This window comes from Lolium perenne, chromosome 1, assembly GCF_019359855.2.
Source record: "Lolium perenne isolate Kyuss_39 chromosome 1, Kyuss_2.0, whole genome shotgun sequence".
Taxonomy (NCBI): Eukaryota; Viridiplantae; Streptophyta; class Magnoliopsida; order Poales; family Poaceae; genus Lolium; species Lolium perenne.
Genome location: NC_067244.2, coordinates 8,467,115 through 8,491,672, shown reverse-complemented (window position 1 = coordinate 8,491,672; position 24,558 = coordinate 8,467,115). Strand labels below are relative to the sequence as shown.

General features: G+C 42.4%; 1 protein-coding gene across 1 annotated transcript; it reads right to left on the bottom strand.

Annotated features, from left to right (window-relative positions):
* Nucleotides 1–1,148: 1,148 nt before the first annotated feature.
* Nucleotides 1,149–12,423, bottom strand: LOC127342707 (wall-associated receptor kinase 2). The gene is made up of 3 exons (XM_051368707.1): nucleotides 11,526–12,423; nucleotides 3,593–3,760; nucleotides 1,149–2,480 (listed from the first exon to the last, which is right to left on the bottom strand). Exons 1-3 carry the CDS (start codon nucleotides 12,421–12,423, stop codon nucleotides 1,345–1,347), a joined length of 2,202 nt encoding a protein of 733 aa, XP_051224667.1. The 3' UTR covers nucleotides 1,149–1,344.
* Nucleotides 12,424–24,558: the final 12,135 nt, after the last annotated feature.

The following is a 24,558-nucleotide window of genomic DNA, read 5'->3' as shown; positions in this document are numbered from 1 at the left end:
TTTACATCCTTTTCATATTGGTTTATCATGGTTTGTGACTTTCTGCCAGCAAATGTTTGGTGCATTTACATGAAATCGGTCGTAAGTTGAGTTTGTCTAAAATAATCTCACGTATATATTTGTTGGTCGTGATTTACGATCCAGATGTGAGATTCATCGAATGTTTTTTTTTGCCCATTTTTAGAAAAATGGGACAACATTTATTACTAAGCGTTTGTCTTATTTATGTATTCAACCAATGGATAATCTAGCGATCGTCATTGCAAGAACTATTGTACAGATTTCCCCTAAAAAAATAGCATTGTAAGGAATGGACAATAATGTTCATAGGCTGGAAGAAAGTTGACATGATTTCATTTCCACTTTTAGCCATGTCTTCATGATTTTACAGCTGCTCACCTGACTGAAAATTCTAATGTTAACTATGAAATACTGCAGCAACGTGTGGGGCATCATCTAGTTCCTCTAATATTTGCAGCAACAGTAGGACGAATTGAGATACACAAAACGTACTATGTTCAGAGCATATTTTTGTCATTTGAGAGCTTCGGGAAATGTAAATGTGTGCAAGATTAAATTTTTTTTTTTTTTTTTTTTTTTTTTTTTTTTTTTTTTGCATTGGTGATACTACTTCAGATTTTGCAGGCAACCAGGAGATGGGATTGCCGGCTAGGTCTGGTGTTATCTCTTTGCAGGCTTCATTGGTTTGTATATCCTTCATGCTAAAAAAATATATTCTAAATTTTCATCAACTCTCATTATAGAAAATAATCTAATTTTTAGTCAATGCCGATGTCTACATATTTATATATGTATACCTCTCAACAAAAAATGATAAACATAACCGTATGGTAAAAGCCATGAGCAATTGAGAAAGAATTACTCATTCGAGAGGTATTCGCATGTGGGCACATTATCTGTTGAACTTTGCACTTGGTTACATTATTGATATATAACTTGCATCCTCTTCATTCAATTTCTTATTTAAAATGCATACATGATATTGATTCAGTACTTATAAAATTTGCATCCGCTTCATTTAGTTTCTTATTTGAATGCGCACATGATGCATTTTGTTTCTTTCTTTGATATCTACAAGCTATATTTTTAAAATTCCTTCTGCAACACGCGGAGTATCTTCTAGTTCATGTTAATAGCCAAATACTCGACAGACTCCATGTATTATCATACATACACTAGCTCAATATATATTGGTCGCTTACACACACAAAGTATCCACCACACACTACAACAATGTCATGTATATCTGGAACTTACAAGAGGTACAACAATATATTGTTGATAAATGGCATCTTCTTATGCCACTGAAATGCATTTACTGACCTATGGACTAGCATCGAAATCTTTGCTTGTTGAAGTGGAATGCACCGAACATGTAGCTTTGCTAGTTCCACTTATGTTAGTATTGTTAGCAGAATCATCCATATTGATATACTCAAAGAGGCTAGGACTTCTATTTGGTATTTTTTGAACCTTTCTTTCTCTCCTAAGCATCACAAGTCGTTCTCCTACCTCTGTCATATCGGGTCGATCTTCTATATCTTCTTTTAGACATTCGACCGCCAACTTGCCAATTTCTTCTAGGATGAAGATATCTTCGTCGGTCGCTGCAATCTCCTTATCGAACATTTCCCTACCTGTCTCTTCTTGCTCATAAAGTTTGCAAAAATCAATGATGAGGCTATGGTTCTTATCATATACATTTTTCTTTCCGGTAATGAGTTCCAACAGAACTGCTCCGAAGCTATAAACATCACTCTTCTGTGTTAAGAGCCCAGTTTTCATGAACACTGGGTCAATGTAACCCATGCATCCAACCACCTTTTTGGCAAAATATTCTTCTTTAAGGAGCATTGACAACCCAAAATCAGAGATTTTTGGTGTTAGATTGTCATCAAGAAGTATATTATCTGGTTTGATATCACCATGTCGTATGGCTTGAATTGTGTATAGGTGCATGTACCTCAACCCTTCTGCAGACCCAATTGCTATGTCCAAACGTAAGTCCAAGGAAAGTTTTTGTTTTTTATTGCCATGGAGAATGTCTTCGAGGCTCCCATTAGCTGCAAACTCGTACACTAACATTGGAACATCCACCTCCAGGCAGCAACCAATGAGCTTGAGAATGTTCTTGTGGATCATATGTGAATGGATCTTCAGTTCTTCAGCGAATTCTTTTTTTGTAGCTTCATTTACTTTGATAGAGGCCTTAACTGCCACCATGGTATTATCAGGAAGAATTCCTTTGTAGACTTTGCCGAAGCTTCCGTTACCAAGAAGCTCTGAATTATTTTTTGTTATTTTCTTCAATCCCTCCTTTGAAAAAATTGTTAGGCCTTTCACATTTTGAAGTATTCTGCCTCCATTCTTTTCAAATAATTTATCCAGTTTTTTCTTTTGGACCACTATGAGTACTAAAAGTAGAGCAACCACTAACAAGGATATACCAAGACTGATGCCTGCAATAGATCATGCAATGAGATACACGTGAGATTTGTCATTATTATTGTTAATTTATTTTTCTAAAATTATGAGAAAATTAATTTAGATACGCCTTTTTATCTACATCATCCCATACATGTGAGCCCTTATTTTTATGCAGATGCACCTTATAACAAAAGATAAGTGTGGCGTATGGCCTTGATGGCCTCCACCATCCCCGCCATGATCTCAAGGACTGGCATTGCTTAGGTGGGCTTGTGGAGAGCATCCCATTCACTAGGATGTGGTCCCACTCCATGAGAGAAGGTGCGCCTTATACCCTACGAGGTACTTTCACAGCTTAGTGAAAAGCGGGGAAAAGCGATCCTGGTAAGTTTATTATCAGGGAGTGGTATCCCTAGGTAAACCTCGTTGAAGAGGTAGTCATTGCATCTAAGAGTGCCGATGATGCCTAGCAGCTCGTCAGTTGGATGTTCATCATATCACCATGCCTTTTCAATGGTTCTTGATGAAGCGCGTCACTAGCAAAATTGCATCGATCTATGAAACACATCTGGACAACATCATTGATGTGGTTTCAGATAAGGTCTATCACCAACATAGAGGATAACGGGGCATGTCATGAACAGTGAGAGGTGTTGGCGAATGAGGCCGAGTGATGACTAGTTGAGCAGAATGGGTTTGAAATTCACACAAATTTCAGATTTCAGAGCTCAAGAAGAAGTTCAACATATGTTCAGTAGAGATGGTGAATCAATTGGCCCGCTTCCCTAAAGCCTATGCTTATGGGTTCTTCTTGCCGATATAGTCATTTACGGACTCACAGAATCCCAAGAGAATACCTTATAAAATGTGATGATTCTAGTGAAGCACTACCTAACCGTATCGGTGGTTCTTTTTAAGCTCCCACCAAGCTATCATAGATGAATATGATTGCAGAGTCGTATGAAAATATAAAACAAATAGCTCTACACGTCTACATTATCACAAACATGCATTTTTTTCAACCCATCTGAGTTGTGTAATTTATGAGTTTTACCCTTTTGTGATAGTAAGTTATGTATTAGTGCTAATGCTGGTGGCTTGGAGAGAATTTTGGAGACTAAATATGAAATTAGTATGCATATACCTATGGCAAGCTTTGCTGCGAGTGTGAAGTTTGGATTGCATGGGTTTTCTCTTGGATCCCCATTACTCCGGTAACCTGAACGGCATATGCAACTATATGATCCCTCGGTGTCGCGACATACACCCTTGCAAGGAAACTCCTCTCGTGGACGTGCACATTCATCGATATCTACATCATGAATAGATCAGTTATAATCATTAGAGAACAAACTGCAGGCAAAAAGCTATGATCAAGTTAATGAACACCAAAATCATCTGTCCTCAGTAGTTTTTTTTAGCACAAATCATATTTCTAAAATAATATGTATGATATCCATGAACTTCAAAACTCATGTGATCACAAACCAATGGCGATATGCGTAGGGAAAACATATCGTCTGGTTACTACACCATCAGTTGTAGGTAGTCCATGCAATTTTTCAATCATAACTCCACCCTCATGTGATCACATACATCATTTATGCAAGGGCGTAACATCTTCGATGGGGTGGTTTCCCTTCATGAAACATTTCATGAACTACATCGGAAAAAGTATAATGGGGTGATTTTAAAAATTGATTTCGAGAAATCCTATGATAAGGTGAAGTGGTCTTTCTTGCAACAGACTCTCAGAATGAAAGTTTTTTCTGATGATTTGTGCTTTGATGCATAGCTTTGTCTCGGGGGGGGGGGGGGGGGAGTGTTTCAATTGGAGTCAATGATAATGGGGGCAAATACTTTCAAACCAAAAAGGGGCTCAGACAGGGTAATCCATTATTATCACCAATGCTATTTAATATAGTGGCAGACATGCTCGCTATCTTGATGGAACGTGCAAAGTCTAGGGCCAATTGAAGGTTTCATTCCACATCTAGTTGATGGTGGATTTTCCATTTTTCAATATGCCAATCATACAATTATTTTTTATGGAACACGATATCGAAAAAGCAAGAAACCTGAAGTTAATTCTTTTAGCGTTCAAGGAACTATCGGGTCTGAAAATCAACTTCCATAAGAGTGAGTTGTTTTTTTTTGCGAGGCCCAAGACCATGTTGCTTTGTATGCTGAATTATTTGGCTGCAGACAAGGCTAATTTCCTATTAGGTACATGGGAATCCTGATTCATTATCAGAGACTTACCAACGCCGAATGGAAATGGTGGATGAAAGACTACAAATTAGATTAAGTAGTTGGCAAGGCAAATTAATGTCCCTAGGTGGAAGATTGGTTCTTATCAATGATGTACTAAGAAATATTGTATTGTATATGATATCTTTCTTCCAACTTCTTAACGGAGTCTTAAAACTATGAGATTATTTCCGATCAAGATTCTTCCAGCAAGGTGAGAAGCATACGTATCGACTGGCTAAATGGAATGTGCTTTGCTGCCCAAGTGACTAAGGTGGACTTGGAATCCAAGACCTCTAGGTCAAGAACATGGAATCCAAGACCTTCAGGTCAAGAACAGGGGCCATCCTTGATAAATGGTTGTTCAAGTTAGTTACCGAGGATGGTATTTGGCAAACACTCCTAAGGAGAAAGTACATCAGCTCAAAGGCATTGTCTCAGGTCTTTTGAAAACCTGGAGATTCACATTTTTGGGAAATTCTTATGGCGATGAAGAGGTTCATCTTTCCATCCGGATCTTCATGTATTAGGGATGGTTCGGAAATTCATTTCTGGGAGGACACATGGCTAGGTAATGCCACGCTCAGAGAAAAATACCCGGCACTATTCAATGTTGTGCATTACAAAGGTGACCCTCTCACTAAGGTGTTGGAAACTTCCCCATCGAATGTGTCGTTCGGAAGAAGTCTCATTGGACCTCGATAAGAATCATGGAATGACTTTTTACAACGTCAAGATTCGGTACATCTAATGCAGGGGCCAGATGAAACCTTACTGGCAGTGGTTCATTATCGATGGCTTCCATGTACAATGATTTAATCCAAGCCTATCCATAATTATTCAAAAAATTGGAAGATGAAGATACCACTTAAAAAAGGTGTTTGTGTGGTATCTTCGCTGTGGTGTGATTCTCACCAAGGATAACCTTGATAGACGCAATTGGCGGGGAAGTAAAAAGTGTGTTTTTTTGTCATCATGACGAGACGATAAAGCATTTATTCTTCTAGTCTAAATTTGCTAGATCTATATGCTCAGCCATCCAAATAGGTTCTACCTTGTACCCACCACGTAGTGTTGCGAATATTTTTGGCAATTAGCTCAATGGTGTGGATACTATATTTAAGCTACTTATTAGGACGTGAGCGATTGCCGTTATTTGGTCACTAGGGCTAGTGGACATAACAAGGTTTTTAACAATGTATCTTCTTCTCTTATGCATGTCATCTACCGGTGCACAACTACAATCTGTTTAAGGTTGACTCTTCAGCGGGTGGAGCATGGCGAACTATTTACGAAGGTGCCTACACGGTTGGAGGATACGGCGAGGAATATTTTTTTCCAACATGGATGACAGCGTGACCCCCGCCTGGGCACTCCTCCTCCTGAGACGTTTTCTCTTTCACTTCCTTTATTTTTGAGCACTTGTCGAGAACTTCTTTGATTTTTGGTTGTAATGACAATATTGGTACGGCTATGTACTGTGCATACTAGTTATGCAGAGGTCGGAAATATTGCTTCACAAGTAATAAAATGCCCATTATCGAAAAATAATCCCTATGTCTCAAGGCCCCTCCCAGGCTAGGTTTGGTTACACCCATTCTGGTGTGGTTACAACACGTACCACGAGAATCATCCTGGCCTAGCCATTTTTGTATTCGGTTTTGGACATTTCATAAAGATTCCCTGCTAATTCAGTCCAAATTCCACCCATAGGACATCGTGGAAAGAATCCCACCGTGGAGCTCGGCTGTGGCCACGGTCTCGGCGACATCTCACAATGAAACTAATATAGATATTAACATCATACATGTAACATACACACTCGAAGATAAAATGAGACTACAACATAATAAATGACCCAATACATTAAACAATATATAAGTTACTACACATTATGAAGACATTAATTTAGACTAGTAACATAGCATATATCACTAGTCTAAGTTACTCCCCAATATGATTAACCTTGACTTTAATCATCCTCGTTTTCTTTGTTGTGTCCTCCTCCCAAAATTTCTAGGGTCCTTGGGAGTTTTATTAGTGTGATAACATAGTGATCTTCATTTAATACTTCTGTAAATTCATTTTTTATATTTGGAATAGTCATCTTATGGTAACATATTATATAATCTTAATTGTTCTCTCTCATGTTCAATAACTTGCGACATATCATTTTTTTTAGGTAGCATGCGTGTTAGCTCCTATCTTACTATCACTAGGATGTTAAGTGGGATCTCAATATATAAAATCCCACTTGTAGTGTAATTTGATTTTTTTTATACTGTAAATTTTATCTTAAATTTGCACTAGAAAAATTGAAATACGGTACAGAATTTTGATAGGATCACAATTAACACCTTAACTATCACAACGGGTAATCTAAAAACTAAACATGTATGTCCTAGCGATGACACCGACTCCTACAATCGTCTCCAGTAGGTGGTGCAAAATAGGGCCCAAGCATTATTTAAAGGCATATGGAGCTAAATCCGCTGCTCCAATGTATTCCTAAAAGGATATGCGATTCTTTGGTCAGATTTATATTTTGGTCCTTGGTGCTGTATATTTGGGAACCAACGTGGTTGCCATATATTGTCATGTAAAATTTGAGGGAATCCAACCCCTATTATTATATTGTGATCTAAATTGAATAGAAGGCTAACAATGGAGCCAAGCGAGATCCATAGTTGGTAGGCTTGGTCAATCATCATCACTACCTATTTATACATCTTATTTATACATCTTGTAAGACAATGCTTAGGGTCAATCACTTCATTGATAACTCACGGAGTTCGTAAACACTCTCGATTATAGTGAAATTTTGTTGGCTGGCACTAGTGATTTTTTACGTATTACATGTTGTGATTTCTTTTTTCGTTCTTCGTTATTACCTATCGCATTTATAATAGCTACAATGAAAGTTCCCCACCAGAGGTCATTTCCATCGCACCCTGATTCCAGCCGATGGTATCAGAGCCAACCTTCATGCTTACACATGCGTGCCCATGTCAAGGGATCAAGCATGTGGCGCATGGCTGGAGTGTCCTGTCGTGGCACATGGCATGACACATATTTCGTCACTAGACACACAGACACGTGCCAAGAGGAGAAGTTCATGTCTTGGGGTTGATCAACGAGAACATCGATCTTCTAAGGGGGATGAGTGTGACATCCTGGCCCAAGACTTAATAGGATTAATATGATACTCATACCAACAAATTGCAATTTTTTCTGGAAGCTCATCCCCAAATAACTCTAAGGTTAATTGTGCTGGGCATGGAGCAGTTTGAGGATGGATGGCCGATCGGGAAGTTGATCCCGGGTGCGCATAAGTGAGAACAAAGTACGCAGAAAAATATTGTTGGACCTAGTCTAGAGATTCCAGAGAGCTGCCAGGGGTAACAAGTCCGATCGGGAGTATCTAGGGTGTTCTTACCGTAGCACATTGCCGCCATGATTTCTTGAACAAAACTTCTCCGATGCCACCTCACTGGTCATTCCCGCCTCTTCTGATGTCCGTCGCAACACCCACAAGCCACAACCACCGCCTAATCTCGGGACTACGTTGGTCGAATCTGTCGATTTCATGCGTCCCTCGCCCCGGCGTCGTTAAAGATGGTTGTCGCAACAAGCCCACCGACATCGATTAGCGGCTACCGAGACCACCATGTGACCGTTGGCGAGCTTATGCTCCTTTCCAAGTCGTCTGCGCTCAGTCACCATGGACCCACCGGATTTGGCAGCATCCCCTGACTCCCCTCCGACCCCTGCCCTGCCCTCGTCACCTTTCCTCGGCCTCCGGCGACCGGCGCCCACCAAAATTGAGCTCAGGTACACCACCACCACCGTCGGATCTGATGTTTCAATTGCATTCCAAATTTAGGGCACTAGTTTTACATCACCTTGTACGACACCGCTGCTCTATTTTACAGTACATTGTATGGCGGAATTTTTTTGTTGCCCCAGAAACTTTTTTATGTGCCCTAAACCTTTTTTTTCCTGGGTGGTCGTTTTAAGAGATCCTCTTAAGGTCACTTTCTGATGAGGAAGACATCGCCCAACTTGCATCACCAATCATGACGTTAATCCAACAGCTAGATCATAAATGAATTGGATAAGAAAAATTAACACGGATTACCCTGCCCCAGGAAATCTTCTTGATAACAAATTTTAAGCAGAAGTCTCTCTCCTCCGTCTTATACTACTAGTATTTTTTCTTACCTTCTGCCTACACATGACATTGATACAAGTTACGCTAGCTACTTCGTCGCAAGTCAAAGTTACAGAGTCTAGTCGGTATGGAGAGCGTTTGGTTTATAAATCATTCGAGGATTACTAGGACTCGTAGTAGGTGTTTGCTCTAAAACATAAATCCAAGATTTCATTGCTAGATAGATCCTATATTTTCCTGTACAAGAATGATTATCTTATATTACTATGGTTATTTTATTCATAGGATTTGTATAAGAACTGTGTACGATTTAGATCCTATGGAAAAAAATTATATATAAATAGTTTAATTTATAGGAAAAAATCATGTAGAAACTAATTCTATAGAAATCATGTAGAAAAAAATATTACATCATACGTCATGAAAAAATCCTGTACTACAATTTAAAACACTTCATCCTCCCATAAGATTCAAGTAGCCATGATATCCCAATTCTATCCTTGTTCTATTTCTAAGCTCTTTATATTCTAGGAATGAAAGGAGCGCTATTAGACATGGTCATACTAAGAAGGATATTGTTTAAACAACCATTAAAAGCAAGCTACCATGGAGTACTTGGCCCCTTCGGTTATCTATGATATCTTGTTTCTCTTTATTTTTTATTTCTACAACCAAATTGTAACTTTCAAATCGGAATAGGTACTCCCAAAACCGAAATGTTTTTTTTACGCATAGATGTAGATACACCCACTAATTGAAAAGCATACTTTAAAATGTAGAAAAAACACTATAATTTTTTTAAGGTGCATAACACCTGGACATTCTATGTTCACACATAAAAATTTCCCCAAAAAGTGACATTTTTGTAAGTTTTGTAAAAAAAAAAAGATAATTCTCAGTGCTCCAAAATAGCTTCTGAGACTTTTTTTGTCTTTTTTACACAACTCACAAAAAGTATTTTTTTCTTCAACAAGACTTTGTGTGTGAACATAGCATATCTGGGTGTACACGTAGAATTGTTTTTTTATATGCTTGATATTTTGAAATACATTTAAATGCATTTTTTGTAACAGTTGTATTCGGACCTATGAGACAAAACACCATATCCCAAATGTGAAATTATATATTCTAACTTTTAAATTTTGATAAGGCATTCGCTTCAAGATTAATAGAGAACTCATAATTCAAATTCTAAATATTTGAACTGTAGAATTTGTTATAATTCTCAGCTAGCTGGGAACTAAGTTAGTTCTCAATCAAGTCGTACACCGTTCGATTGTATCGTAATTCATGCATATATAAGTTACAAGTTGGATTGCAACAAATTTTCTTAGTTGCAAATGGGGATGCATCTAAGAAAAGAATCTAAGCAATTAGATTTGATTTGTGGTATGTACTGGCCATGGGTTACAGTTAATATTTGATGGTGCAATCTCACTAAGAACTAAGTGAATTGAGAATTAGACACACCCTTAAAGTATACCCAACTATCTTGCGGTTTCCTTGGAACCAACCAAATGTATTAATCGGATGTACTCCCTCAGTCCCATCAAACATTCGAAGATTTATCAAAATTTGAATGCATCTATACACTAAATAGTAGTTAGATATATCTAAATTTTGACAAATCTCAGACATGTTACATGGGACAGAGGGAGTATCTTGCTAACATCTATAACATCTACTCCCTTCGTTCACTAATATATATGACTTTTTTAGCTATATTTGGATTCATCTATTTTATTATGTATCTAATCTAATTCTAGAGTGTAGATTCAACACATGAGCACCGGTGTTCCCAGTTTTTTTTTAAAACATATTTTGGGATTTCAAAAAATCTGAGCTTAAATCTGCAAATACATACAAACCTCCTGAATGTACTGTAGAAAATTCTGAAGAAAATATGTTGTATTATGAACTATATAAAAAGGACAAATTTCTGACAAAAATTATCCCTATACATACCCATAAATTTGTTCTTTTACTGTGGCTTAAAATATAACATAATTTCTACGGAAACTTGGCATGAGTATCCATGACGTGTGTATGTATTTATGAAATAAATTTTATGATTTTTTTGAAACATATAAGTACAAATTTCAAAGATTTCAAAAACTAGGAGCATTGTTGCTCATGTGCAGCGAATCTGCATCCTTCACGTAGATTCACTCATTATGATGTGTATTTAGTTTAATTTAAAATGTCTAAGGACTCATTTGATTCATAGGATAGGAAAAACATAGTAATAGGAAAAACATAGGATTAGGATGTCATGCATACTTGAATTCTATGGGAACATGAAATTTGTTTGATTGTAGTAAAAGAATTTTTTCCATGAGGTATGACCTAATGTTTTTTCCTATAGGATTTGCACTACAAGATTCCTATAGGATTAGTTCCTACATAATATGTTCCTATGAATTAAACAAGTTGTGTGTAGGAAATTTTCCTATAGGATTCAAATCCTACACTATTACTCTATAATTCCTATGAATCAAAGGGGTCCTAAAGGATCTCATATTTACGAAGAGGTGGAGTAAAATATCTAATACTCCCTCCACTCCCTAATAAAGAGCCTTGCTTTAGTTTATTTTAATTAAATTTAAATTTAAATCAAGACAAATCGGAGAAAAAATCAGATTAAGCGGAGGCTTACTTGTGCATCCGTGGGGAAGGTATGGGTTCCCCTCGTAGCCCTTTGTGCAGTTGCAGACGTATCCGGGGCCATTGGTGGAGTCGACGCACTCGCTGTGGTCGCTGACGCAGGCGCTGCTGCTGTTGGCCTGGGAGAGCTGGGCGCAGGAGAGGGAGGCGGTGGAGTTGATGTTGCTGTCCCGGATGGCCCAGTCCAGCCGCAGCGGCATGCTGGTCTGGTTGTTCATGTGAAGGTCGGCAGCCCGGAAGGTGTAGCTGCCCTTCTCCACAATGAAGGCGTAGTCGCAGGGGCTGAAGTCCTTGCGCGACCAGGTTTCGAATTTCATCAAGTTATCGCCGATGCCCGGTGGGATGTCGATGTGGCAGCAGCCGATGCCGGCGCAGGCTCCGTCCCGCGCACTCCGGGAGTCGTTGCAATAGGTGGTGCACCCGCTGTAGAAGGTGTACTCGGCGATCAGGGCGTCGTCGCAGTGGGCCGTGCACCAGCTCATGGTGTAGGCGAAGGTGTTGCAGCCGAGGACGACGAGCTCGTTGTGGGTGTTGGAGATGCGGTAGACGTTGTCTGTGTTGAAGTTCACTCCGCCTTCCATGGACCCGGTGGCGTTGCCGGCGGAGTTGTAGCACATCCACGCCACGGGCAGCATCACCCGGGCCTCCGGCCGCGGCATCACCAACAGCTCCAGCACCTGTGTAACCCCGGTGGACGCCGGCAGAACCGGCATCGTGTTGTTGAGGCAGGTGATCTCGAAGCCCGGATGGAAGCAGTCCGTGCCGATGCCGAACGGGTAGGGGATGTCGACACCGCCGCAGCTCTCCTGGCAGTCTGGCCTCACGGTGAGGCTATCGCCGGTGGCCGCAAGAAGCAGCGCCAACAGCAAGAATGCCGGTGATCTGACCATTTTCAGAATGAGGGTACAGCCTACGGTTCCATTATTCCTACTTATATATAGGGAATCGAGCTAGCTAGATGTTACTACTCTCTACGTGTAAAAAATTGCGCCACTTGAGCGGAGGGTAGGTTGCATGAGCTCATTAGTAACACTTAATGTGGTTTGGTGATGCATTAGGGATATGGTTAACTCTAGTATTCATCTGGACTTGACTAGTTGACTTGGCCTTGAAAGTCGACTTCGGGGAGTGCTGGGCATCCCGGGATATTTTCCCTAGATCATCCCCCTACTCCTATGATCGAGACGCGTCCAATCTAGCCCCTTATCTTGCAAATGCTTTCATTGGAGCAAAAGACGTTTTGTTTTGAGCAAAAATTTGTGCTATTGTATCATGTCCAATCCCTCCCAAATCTCTCAACTGCTGCACTGAACCAAAAACAAGGGGTCCGACTAAAACAAAAGAAAAAACGTGTCACACAAAAAATGTCCGGCGACACCCCGTAGCAAGATAATGTAGCATCGGTGCAACATTGACCAAGGATTCACATCAGACGCCTAGAAACATTGTAGAACCTCGCTCGCATGTTCGCAGCAAAACATAAATGAGTTTGTAGCATTCAAAAAACACCCATGTAGCATTCAAAATATTCCTGATAACAAAGAAGTGTTCTAGCATCTTGCTCACTTGTTTGCAGCAAAAGAAAGCGTACTTTGTAGCATTTTAAAAACAAGCATGAAACATTACATAATTTGCGAAAATTGTGTCTTGTACTCTAGGACTCACTTGGCTAGAGCAGGCTCGCCCATGAGGAATCCGACTGGCTGGAGCCCCATCGGTGGCACATCTAGCTCATCCCCCATGATATCCCTTTGTTTCCTTTGAGTTCCCTTCGTGGAATCCATTGATTTTGGCCTATAATTTGGAGACCACCTCGAAAGGTCGTCAATGGCAGCACGCGAAAAGGAGGGGGTGGGGGTCATGGGGGAGGCGGAAGACAACGACGGTGATGCGTCGGAGGTGGAGGAGGACCCCGAGGGGGGAGAGGATTGGTCCCTGGGAGGGGCTTAGAACATATCCACCGACGACCCCCATAGCGACCCGAATAGCCCTATTAGGATTCTGCGCAATTTTTGGGCCACACCGGCGCTCCCCAAACATAGTCGGCCGGTTTGGGAGCCCAATAGAAGTACCGGCAACCCCGTGTCGGCCCCTACATACATACAGTATTATATTAATGAATAGCGAGAGTTGATAAGAACAAAACTTTTACCTCCAACTAAGAGCAAGAACAATAGTGTAGCCGGCAGCCGACTATAACAATCACATCATATATAGTCAACTTATAGCTAGCATGTACAATAGTAAGCTATAAAAATGTAGTATTTTTACAATACATGGCCCACCTTTTAGTCTCACATAATGCCTAGGAGCACGTGCTAGAGCTGGCTATTAGATAAGAGCTCACTTCTCTTCTCTCTCCTAATCTCTCTCCTCCAACTAAGCAAACTTATAATATTTTATCTCTTATAGCCAGCTGACTGCTTAGAGCAAGTACAATAGAGTCCAGTCAGCTGGCTATAAGACATTAAATAATATATCTTAGATGAGTTGGAGGAGAGAGAAGGGGAGAGAGAAGAGAGGTGGGCTACTATGCAATAGCCAGCTCTTGCACGTGCTCCTAGGCACTTTGTGAGAGTGAAATGTGGGCCATGTGTTAATAAAGTAGTTCATTCTTATAGCCAACTATTATACATGTTAGCTATATGGTGACTACAAATGACATGGAATCTTGTTATAGCCAACAGTTGGCTATACTATTGGAATTGCTCTTATTGTACTTGTTCTAAAGTAAGATGACATGCAACAACTTTCCTTGATGATGTTGCGCTAGGGAAACAAAACCATTAATCATGGTTTCAAATTGGCCTCGCGACTAGAGGTTAGTCAAGCGTCCATTGACTGGTCAAGCATGTTCTGTCATTGGTTTCGGAGAAAGATCACTGAGAGGGCAGAGGCTCCGTTTCCGGTTAGTCAAGGTAGTAGTAGTAGTATATGTTAACTTGAGCGGTTGGTTGCATGCATGGCCTGGAGGCTGCTCATTGGTAACACAGAAGTCGTATTAGTGATGCATTTGGCGTACTATCAGGCTTATCTATTCATGTGGATTTGACTAAGGCGTAACCGCGTCGGTGTGGACATACGTCCGTTGAAATATATATTACCTTTTCTTATTGGTTAACCATAAGGAAAGTGGAAATGTATGGCTCACATGCAAATTTTAATTTAACTAGATTTAGTGTCGCGTCTTGGCGTACCATCCTATAACGATGGTAAAAATAAGGTGGAAAATGATAATTCGTTTTTGGATTTTAAAAAGCATGTAGCAAACTCTTATATATATACGATCAGGGAAGTAGGAGAATATATTACAATAACTATCATTCTATGGTTTCTGTCAAGAGCAACATCAACATAGATCTCTACATGTTTATCGATAAAGGATGCTTTATTACTTTCAAAATCAATTACATCCAGACTCTGCATAACCAGGATGCACACAGCCGTTTAAATGTCTCAAGTCAAAAGATGAAAAAAAAAACTAGGCGAAATACATATCGAAGCGATGAATCATATGACGCCTATGGTGTGGGTGGGGCTTCAATCCGTAGACTATGCTGCCACCCATGTAGGAAAAAAGTATCCCTCGTCGTAGCCTCCAACCGTGTACAGACCTCCGTAAATAGGTCTCGGTTCTCCACTCGCTGAAGAGGTAACCACAAACGAAGCATACTTGTACATCTGTAGATGACCTGCAACAAAGAGCAATTTTTATCGTTAAAAATCTTGTCATTTCTACTTAGCCAAAGCTCCCAGATAACTGCTAGCGCCCCCACCCTAAGAAGCAACGTGAACCTTGAAACGATACCGTGAAGCCAATTGCCAAAGACATTGGCCACACTAGTCAGAGGATACAGGGTAGACGCTATTTGGATGACTGACCATATAGTTCTCGCAAATTGGCACTAGAAGAAAATGTGTTTAATGGTTTCACACGACTCTATATAGTACATAAAAACAATGAAAGACTAAAGCTCGAATCTACACCTATGCAAAACTGAATAATGTACCTCTTATAAGCAGCAATTGCGTACTAACTGCTATTTAAATCAATACTCGATTACAATGCCTAGTATTATTTGTAGAAATTGCTCACATGGAACCTTAAACTAAAGTACCGTGCAAGGCCAGCCTAAATGCCCAGAAGCTACTAAACAGGAAAATAAGACAACAAACATCGTTTTAGGTTTCAGCAGTACACAAAAATAGCAGTTGAGTCGCACTCGGTCAATTAATGATCAAAACCCGATCTTCTCTGCATAAATTACAGACATAGTTTACACGTAAGAGAAATCAAATTAACATACGGTATACCAAGGCATTTAACTAATCACACACAACTTTAGTAGCCACAGAAAACACGAGCCAAAATCAAAGGTAATCAATTAAGAGAAAATTTAGTTCAAACGAAAATGATACCAGAATGTGGAAACATGTTGCAGATACATGCAGCATCCAGAATAATAAAAAAAGGAAACATGATGAAGAACAAAACTAGTAATCACTCTATTAGCTGACAATGATCGTGCTCCAAAATTTACAAGCAATGGAAACCATGTCACGTATGTAGTCCTGCAGAATATAAGAGGGGCATACAAAATCCATAAGGTAAAACAAAAAAATATTCTTAGTTAAATAGAAGGAAAACGCTTCCCATCAGCCCACCGATCGAGCTCAGAAATCGGTCGTTACTTCCGATCGAGTTGCGACCCGCACGTGGGTGGGACTCACCTTGCCTTATCCTCACGCTGGCTACTAAAATCCGTCTTCATCCTCTATCTCTCCGCTCCCACGTACAGAAGCAGCACAACGCCGCCCCTGATCTTCTCCCGGTGAGCTCGCCGCCCAAGCTTCTCCCCGGCGAGCGTGTCGCCCAGCTCCTCCCCGATGAGCTCGTCGCCCCTACTCCTTCCCCCGGCGCGAGCGCCTCCCCATCTCCTTCCCGTCCAGCGCGCCGCTCCAGCTCTTTCCCGGCGAGTGCGCCTTTTGCGCCCCATCCAGCTGCGCCCCCACCTCCGGCGAGCTCGCTCTCTGCCGCCAACGGCGAGCGTGCCACCTCTGCTCCTCCCGGCGAGTGTGCCTTTGCTCCTCATCTATCTGTGCCCCCAGCTCCGGTGAGCGCGCTCGGCGCCTCTATGTGCTTGGCTGTGGCACCACCCTGACCCCAATAATTTGTTGTTTTTGTTGTTAATTAATGTTGTAAATATGTTGCTGATTTATTGTAAAAATATTTTTTTGGCATGAAGCTCTGGTATTGTAAACATCCACATAAAAAAATGTTGATTTTGCTGTTAATATCTTGTTGGAAATATATTGGATATTTGTTGTAAAGATATTTTGGCACTAGAAATATTAGTTTGAGATTTTTTCTTGATTTTGTTTACTATTGTTGTAAACAACCAACGTTTTTGTTAGATTTATTTTTTATTATTGTTGTAAATACATTAGTGATTTCATAGTAAAGATATAAAAATTTGGATTTTTGTTAAAATCTTGGTTTACTATTTGTTGTAAACACCCAGCATTTTTATTGGATTTATTTTTAATTATTATTGTATCAGTGGTTTTATTGTAAATATATGAAGTTGTTGTTTTTATTGAAATCATTGTTTACTATTTATTGTAAACACCTAATTTTTTATTGTATTTATTTTTAGTTATTGTTGTAAATATATTAGTGATTTTATTGTAAATGTTCAAATTTGTTTTTATTAAAATCATTATTGACTATTTGTTGTAAACACCTATTTTTTTGTAGAACTATTATACTAGTACTAGAATGTTGTTGTAAAAACTCAACTTTAACCACGGTTGTCTTACCAGATGCCCAGCAGCACACCATCTCCACCCGGAAAGCCAAGTCCACCCGGAAAGCAAAGTAGAGTGGCAAAGCGACCTGACACCTGATATTGAACAGTAGATGAGAAAGCGACGTGAGGGGAGATGGATTAATTGCTAGCGTGGGATCCTGATCCAACCATCACGGAAGCAACCGATTTTTTGGCCCCGTATCGGGCGACCGACGGCTAGCGTGCCCCTAAATAGAAGCATCCCGTTTTCTCTACTCATAATTAACCATGCAGCAACAAAGTTACTCCCTCCATACCAGATTAAAAGGCAATTAACCTGGCGCAGCAGGATTAAGGCAAACGTTGATTGGTTGAGATTTGCTTCGGTAGTCCATTAGCGGGAGTAATTAGAGGAGTTGAACCATCTGTTTAGGCCCACAGGCGCTCCCTACATGGAGTAGAAATCGTGCATGTATTGGCCGAAGGCAAGTCGCGCGGTAGAGAAAAGGAAAGGACGAGAGGAAAGGTAGGAAACCACCTCATGCTGTACAGTAATTGAGGAGAGTAAATTCTGCTAATTGCCTAATAATTCGGTTTGCCTTCTATGAGAAAATTTGCCTTATTATCCGGTATGGAGGGAGTATGACCCTCGCCTCTGTATCTCAAGGTGGGCCGAGGGAACCGAACTATGGGCTACTTGGGCTTACCTTTTTTGTGGGAATATATGTGCCTACCGGCATAGTTTATTTTTTTTGCAAAAGATCTCTCTATTCGGTGGGGGACTCGCTGTGTGATTGATAAAGACACCGAGAGGACGTTATGGCGCCAGGACTCAATCCCACCCATCGGATACCGCTGGAGATTCACGCGCAGATTTTTTGCGAAAAAAGACTCTGCATTTTTTCGAAATCAGGAGATAGTCCCCGCAGCCATGTGTATAAGTTCCCCAAATCGGGTTGAAACCCTAAATCCCCACTCAATCAGCCCCCCGTGGCTCCGCCGCCGCCTTTCTTCACGCCGTCGTCGCCAACCACCACCGACAGCCGGCCGCCATAGATTGCTTTGCGTAAAGGACATACAAGAGAAGAAGTCACCGACCACTGCCGCTCTCCGCCGCGAGTTCCTATGGGGAGGAGCCGAGCGTCTTCGTGCGGGCCTCCTGCTGGCATCACTCCTAAGCAGGCACATCCTACTTCTCTCTCACCCCCCCCCCCCCCCCAAACCCAACTCCTTTGTTCTTAAATTTTTTCCAATTTCAGCGTCGTTGCTTTCGGGAAGAAAGATTGTACATCAAACTGTGACGATTGATTTATTGGCCCATATTTGATAATTTTCCTAGATCTAGATCTATCGAAGTATACTTGCGTTACTAACCCATATTTGGTAATTTTCCTATATCTAGATCTATCGAAGTATACTTGCCTTATTAAGGGGTAGATCTGTGTACCCGCTCCTTGTTATTTCTGAACTCCACACCACAATAGATGAGCCACTTCGTCACTATATGTTATTTGAAGTCTTCCAAATTCACATCTTAGAGGGGAAAATAATGGTTTCACCAAGCCATAGTTTGCGGACATCAAATGATAAGAATAATTACCTAAATAAGAGGACATACTTTTCCCCCCGGATTTGGTAATTTTTCGGGATCTAGATATGTTTAAGTATAGTAGGTTATCCTTTTTTGTATTTGTATAATTGCGGAATTTCGTTGCCTTGACCATTCTTTCTTAAGAATCTATTTACATTTTAAGTCTAGAAACCGTATTATTCCTTCGTATATGGTTACAAAACAGTATGCAAGATAAAAAATGAATCAATGGCCTCTGTAGTAAATTTTCCTACTTGAGTACATGTATATCAATTTTGCTTACGATGTACGAGTGTGTTTCTAAATGTCTGCAGGATTGACCCGCATTGCGCAATAGGGTGGAGTACTACATTTTTCTGAATAAGATGACGTCGCAGCCGACTGAGAGCCAGCCCGTGGCCAAACGGACACGTGCCGCTAGGAAGTCGCGGGACTGGAAGAACCTGCCAACTGATCTCGTCGAGGACATTGCCAGCCGTCTGCTTAACTTCGACGTTGCGGAGTACCTCCGCTTTCGGGCCGCGTGTAAGCCCTGGCGCGACTGCACCGACAACCCTCACATGGGCGACGGGATGGACGCCCGGTTCCGCCCTCGCAACTGGATCGTGCTCAACCGTTGTGGCGCCCGGACCGGCCGCACCCTGCTGAACATCGCCACCGGTGACCGCGCCAACATCGACTTTCATGAGCTCATCACCCACCACCAACTAGGCACTGCAGACGGTCTACTCGTCCTTGCCAACAAGGCCACCGACCACATCGGTCTCCTCAACCCGCTCACCGGCGCATTCAGTCGATTCCCACCCCTCAGGATCGACCGGGTTGTGAATATGCCCTCTATGATATGCGGCTCCTCATCCTTCTCGTCGAGCCAGTCCCTGTTGGACCCATCCAAGATCAATGGTGCGGGCATCGATGACTCGACGTCTCCGAGGACCCTTGTGCTCTGTCTCCGAGTGGGGTGGTGTCCGATCGTCTGCGCCAAGCCTGGCGACGAGAATTGGGTGTGCGGGTGCGCCGGCAAAGTCACACTAGTCCAGTCCCCGGTGACCATCGGAGGGCGATGTTACTTCACGACGACGGCCGGCGCGATAATGACGGTGGACCTGAGCTCGGCGGCTGGATGGCCTATGATTACGTTTCTCCTCAAGGAGGACCCCCCGGTGAAGACAAAAATCTCCTCTTTCCTCATCCGATCCCAAGGCCGGATGCTCATGGTGCGCTACATGGTTAGTTCCAACCTGGTCGAAGGAGGTGGCTACGACGAGACAAAGATATTCAAGTGGCGCGGTCGACAATGCTGCGTGGAGGTGTTCGAGGTGGACATCGTGGGGAGGCGGCTGGTGATGCAGAGCGGCGTCGGTGACGACAAGGCAGCCTTCCTCAGCACGACACACACCGTCATGGTCTCCACCAAGAAGTTCCCCAAGATCGCCGCCAATTCGGTGTACCTCAACTACTTTCTGCAACGGCGTGGTCATTTCGGCGCCTACCACTTCAGGGATGGGACGACTACGCTGCCCAAAGAGTTCCCCGCGCGTGGAACTCGTAGGTATTCCCCTTGTGCTTGCCACTGGGAGCTGGAAGATTATCTCGTCCGCAATGTCGAGAAGCGTTATTATATGGACAACTACCTCTACATGGACGATGACATGCGCCAAGATGCTCCGTAGATCTCACTGGTTTGGCCAATGACCTTATCAAAGGTCCTGGCTTCTCTGCTTCTGCTTGTTGCCTTTACATACTTTCTAAATAATCGGATATTGTTCCATATCAGTGGGTTGATCAACTGTTGTTGAGTACTCCGTACTTCTTTATAATTATGCATGGCCGATCACTCCTCTATGTGTTATAACTATATTGTGATGACTGACGGTCAGGGCAGAGAAATGTAGATTACCGACAGTCTACAGTTTATGTGCAGAACTATTCGTGTTTGTGTTCCTCTGCATAAATAAGTGCGATGTATTCCATCTCTACGTCGCACTTATTTATGCAGAGGAACACAAACCGAGATGGATCAATACGTCGGTTGCAACGGTGGAAAGATAGAAGGAGACAGATTCTTGATTGACAAAGCAAGGAAACGTCGAATAAGGAAATGATAGATTAGATCTCATTGTAACATATAGTTGAATCCGGGCAAGACTTTCGGGAACTGACCTCCTATATAAAGGCCAGGAGAGGGCATGCCGGAGGACACCGATTCAACCCACACAACCCCGCATACACCAAACCCTAAAACCTTTCCTTCCGACGAGTTCACCGCAACGCAGTCTATCGGCTGCCCCATTGTAACTTTTTCATCGATAAATCAAGATCAGACAAGCAGGAGTAAGGTTTTATCTCATCGAGGGCCCCGAACCTAGGTAAATCTCACCTTTTGTCCGATGTCTTGTGCTAACCTTCAGGATTTCGTCAACCCTAAGCCCCTCACGGTGGGCATTGCCGAGGAGCCCCTCGTCAATTGGCGCCGTCTTGGGAAACCTGCTAGTTCAAGTCACATCATCGGCTATTCCGATCGTGTCGGCTACACCTTCGCCGGCATCGCCATCACCATCGGCATCGTCATCGCCGATCTTGGAGGGCTCGATCCGTTTCGGGTCCTTCGAGTACACCCCCACGCCTTCGCATTGCGCTCGGCCTTCTTGGGCCTGCACAGCGGGATGGACATGACGTTCGGGAGCGTCCACCTCAACATCAGTGCTGGTGGCGTTCTACGGCTTCCGGACCGGATCACTTCGGGTCCTGCAGCAGTCGTGACTTCATCGACTGCCACGTCCACCGCTTCATCACCAACCATGGTTGATTTACCGGCTGCCACTTCAACAACCGCTGCATCACTGACGTCGATTACGTCGTCTCCGGTTCACCATCATCACCATCACACCGCACCATGTCCACCATGTCCATCGGGTCTGATGACTCTAAGTCATCGGATCTAATGTCGTACTACTGCCTCGACTGCGACACCAGGCACGAGCTCGGTTCGAACGCTCCTCCCTTCGTGTGCGGTATCAAGTACTCCTCTTATGAAGAAAGCATCAGCAAACACAACGACACCATCCCCTTGACCGCCAGACGATTGGCTCACCATCAAGCCTGTGTCGTCATCAACCCTGAAACAGGAGCTGAAATTTCTACGGGTGAGCACACCCTGATACGTCCAAAACGTATCTACTTTCCCGAACACTTTTGCTATTGTTTTGCCTCTAATTTGTGTATTTTGGATACAACTAACACAGACTAACGCTGTTTTCAGCAGAATTGCCCTGGTGTCTCGTTTTTGTGCAGAAATACAACTTTCAGGAAAATCCCCGGAATTTATGTCGAAGGGCTTATTTTTCCAGAAGATTCACGGAGCCAGAAGGGCAGGCCAGGGGGGGCCCACGGCCCCCACACCATGGGCCGGCGCGGCCTAGGAGGGGGGCGCGCCGCCCTATGGTGAGGCCGCCTTGGCCAGCCTCTGACGCCCCCCTCTGGACTATTTAAGGGTTCTGATCTAAAAACGCGAGACGGGAAGTCGAAGTCGCCAGAAACCATCCAGAACACCGCCGCCATCGCGAAACTCCGTCTCGGGACCAGAAACTCCGTTCTGGCACTCCGTCGGGACGGGGAATTGGAGGAGATCGTCGCCATCATCACCACCGACGCCTCTCCATCGACCATCCATGTTTCCCCCATCCATGTGTGAATAATTCCCCCGCTGTAGGTTGCAGGGGATGGTAGGGATTGGATGAGATTGATCATGTAATAGTCATAAGATTGTTAGGGCATAGTGTCTAGTATCCGTTGTTGGTACTTTTATGATATTGTTGCAACTTGTTATGCTTAATGCTTGTCACTAGGGCCCGAGTGCCATGATCTCAGATCTGAACATGTTATTGTTTCATGATGATATTCATTGTTTTATGATCTTACCTGCAAGTTGTATACACATGTCGCTGTCCGGAACCCGAGGCCCCAAAGTGATAGAAATTGGGACAACCGGAGGGGAAGGCAGTGATATGAGGATCACATGTGTTCACGGAGTGTTAATGCTTTGCTCCGGTGCTCTATTAAAAGGAGTACCTTAATTTCCAGTAGATTCCCTGGAGGCCCGGCTGCCACCGGCTGGTAGGACAAAAGATGTTGTGCAAGTTTCTCATTGCGAGCACGTACGACTAAATATGGAACACATGCCTATTGATTGATTAGTACTTGGATACCGTTTTATTACTATCTGCAAATGCCCTATCTTTATTGTTACATGAGTTTCTCTCATCCATGCAACGCCCGTTCATCCATCCCTGTGCCTACAGTATTTTAATCCTGCTGTTTACTATAATCACTACTGATGTCTTTGTTACACTGCTGCTTATATTTCACTACTGCTACTGCTATAAAACTGTTGCTACTGATAAACTCTTGCAAGCAAGTCTATTTCCAGGTGCAGCTGAATTGACAACTCCGCTGTTAAGGCTTACAAATATTCTTTGGCTCCCCTTGTGTCGAATCAATAAATTGGGTTTTACTTCTCTCGAAGACTGTTGCGATCCCCTATACTTGTGGGTCATCAAGACTATTTTCTGGCGCCGTTGCCGGGGAGCATAGCTTTATTTGCAAGTTCACCTGAATTGATATTGTTCGCTGCAAATTCTCCATCATGGGTAAACCTCGCGATACTAAAGTCACCATATTACCATCCACTACAAGAAAAGGTACAACTCTGAGTACCTCTGCTGCTCTTGATTCACCATCTGTGATAAGTCAACTTGTTTCACCACCACAAGCTTCACGTGTTGGTACTTCTGCTGAAACTGAAAATTCCTCTGATAATTTTGATGATGCTTCTACTGTGCTTGATAATGATGGTTCATTAGGATCTTTTCTAGATGCTACAATTGCTAGGTCTAGACAAATTGAAAATACTGAAACTCCTAATGAAAATACTTTTACACCTGTTAATTCACCTGAGTCTGATGACCTTGATGAAGATTATGTGGAACTTGATGATGATTTTATTGATAAATGCAATGCTACTACTGGTACAAGTAATATTAAAAGGCTTCTTGCACAACATACTGCTAGATATAAACTGTCTCCTGATCCTAAATTTGCCACATCTCCTATAAACATTAAGGATAAAGATTATGATTTTTCTCTTGATTTATCTCATATATCTATTGTTGAGAAAACACCTTTTTGTGGTACTGAAAAAGAAAGTGTTGTAGAGCACATGAATGAGCTTTCTACTTTAAGTAGCTTGTTTTCTGATGATGTTAAGATGCGTGATACGTCTCCAACGTACCTATAATTTCTGATGTTCCATGCTTGTTTTATGACAATACCTACATGTTTTGCTCACACTTTATAATGTTTTTATGCATTTTCCGGAACTAACCTATTAACAAGATGCCACAGTGCCAGTTCATGTTTTCTGTTGTTTTTGGTTCCAGAAATGCTGTTCGGGCAATATTCTCGGAATTCGACGAAACGAAGACCCAGTATCTTATTTTTCCCGGAAGACCCCAGAACACCGAAGGAGAGTCGGAGGCGGGCTAGAGGCCCACCACACAATAAGGCGGCGCGGCCCCAGGCCTGGCCGCACCGGCCTACTGTGTGGGACCCCCAGGCACCCTCCTGCGCCGCCTCTTCGCCTATAA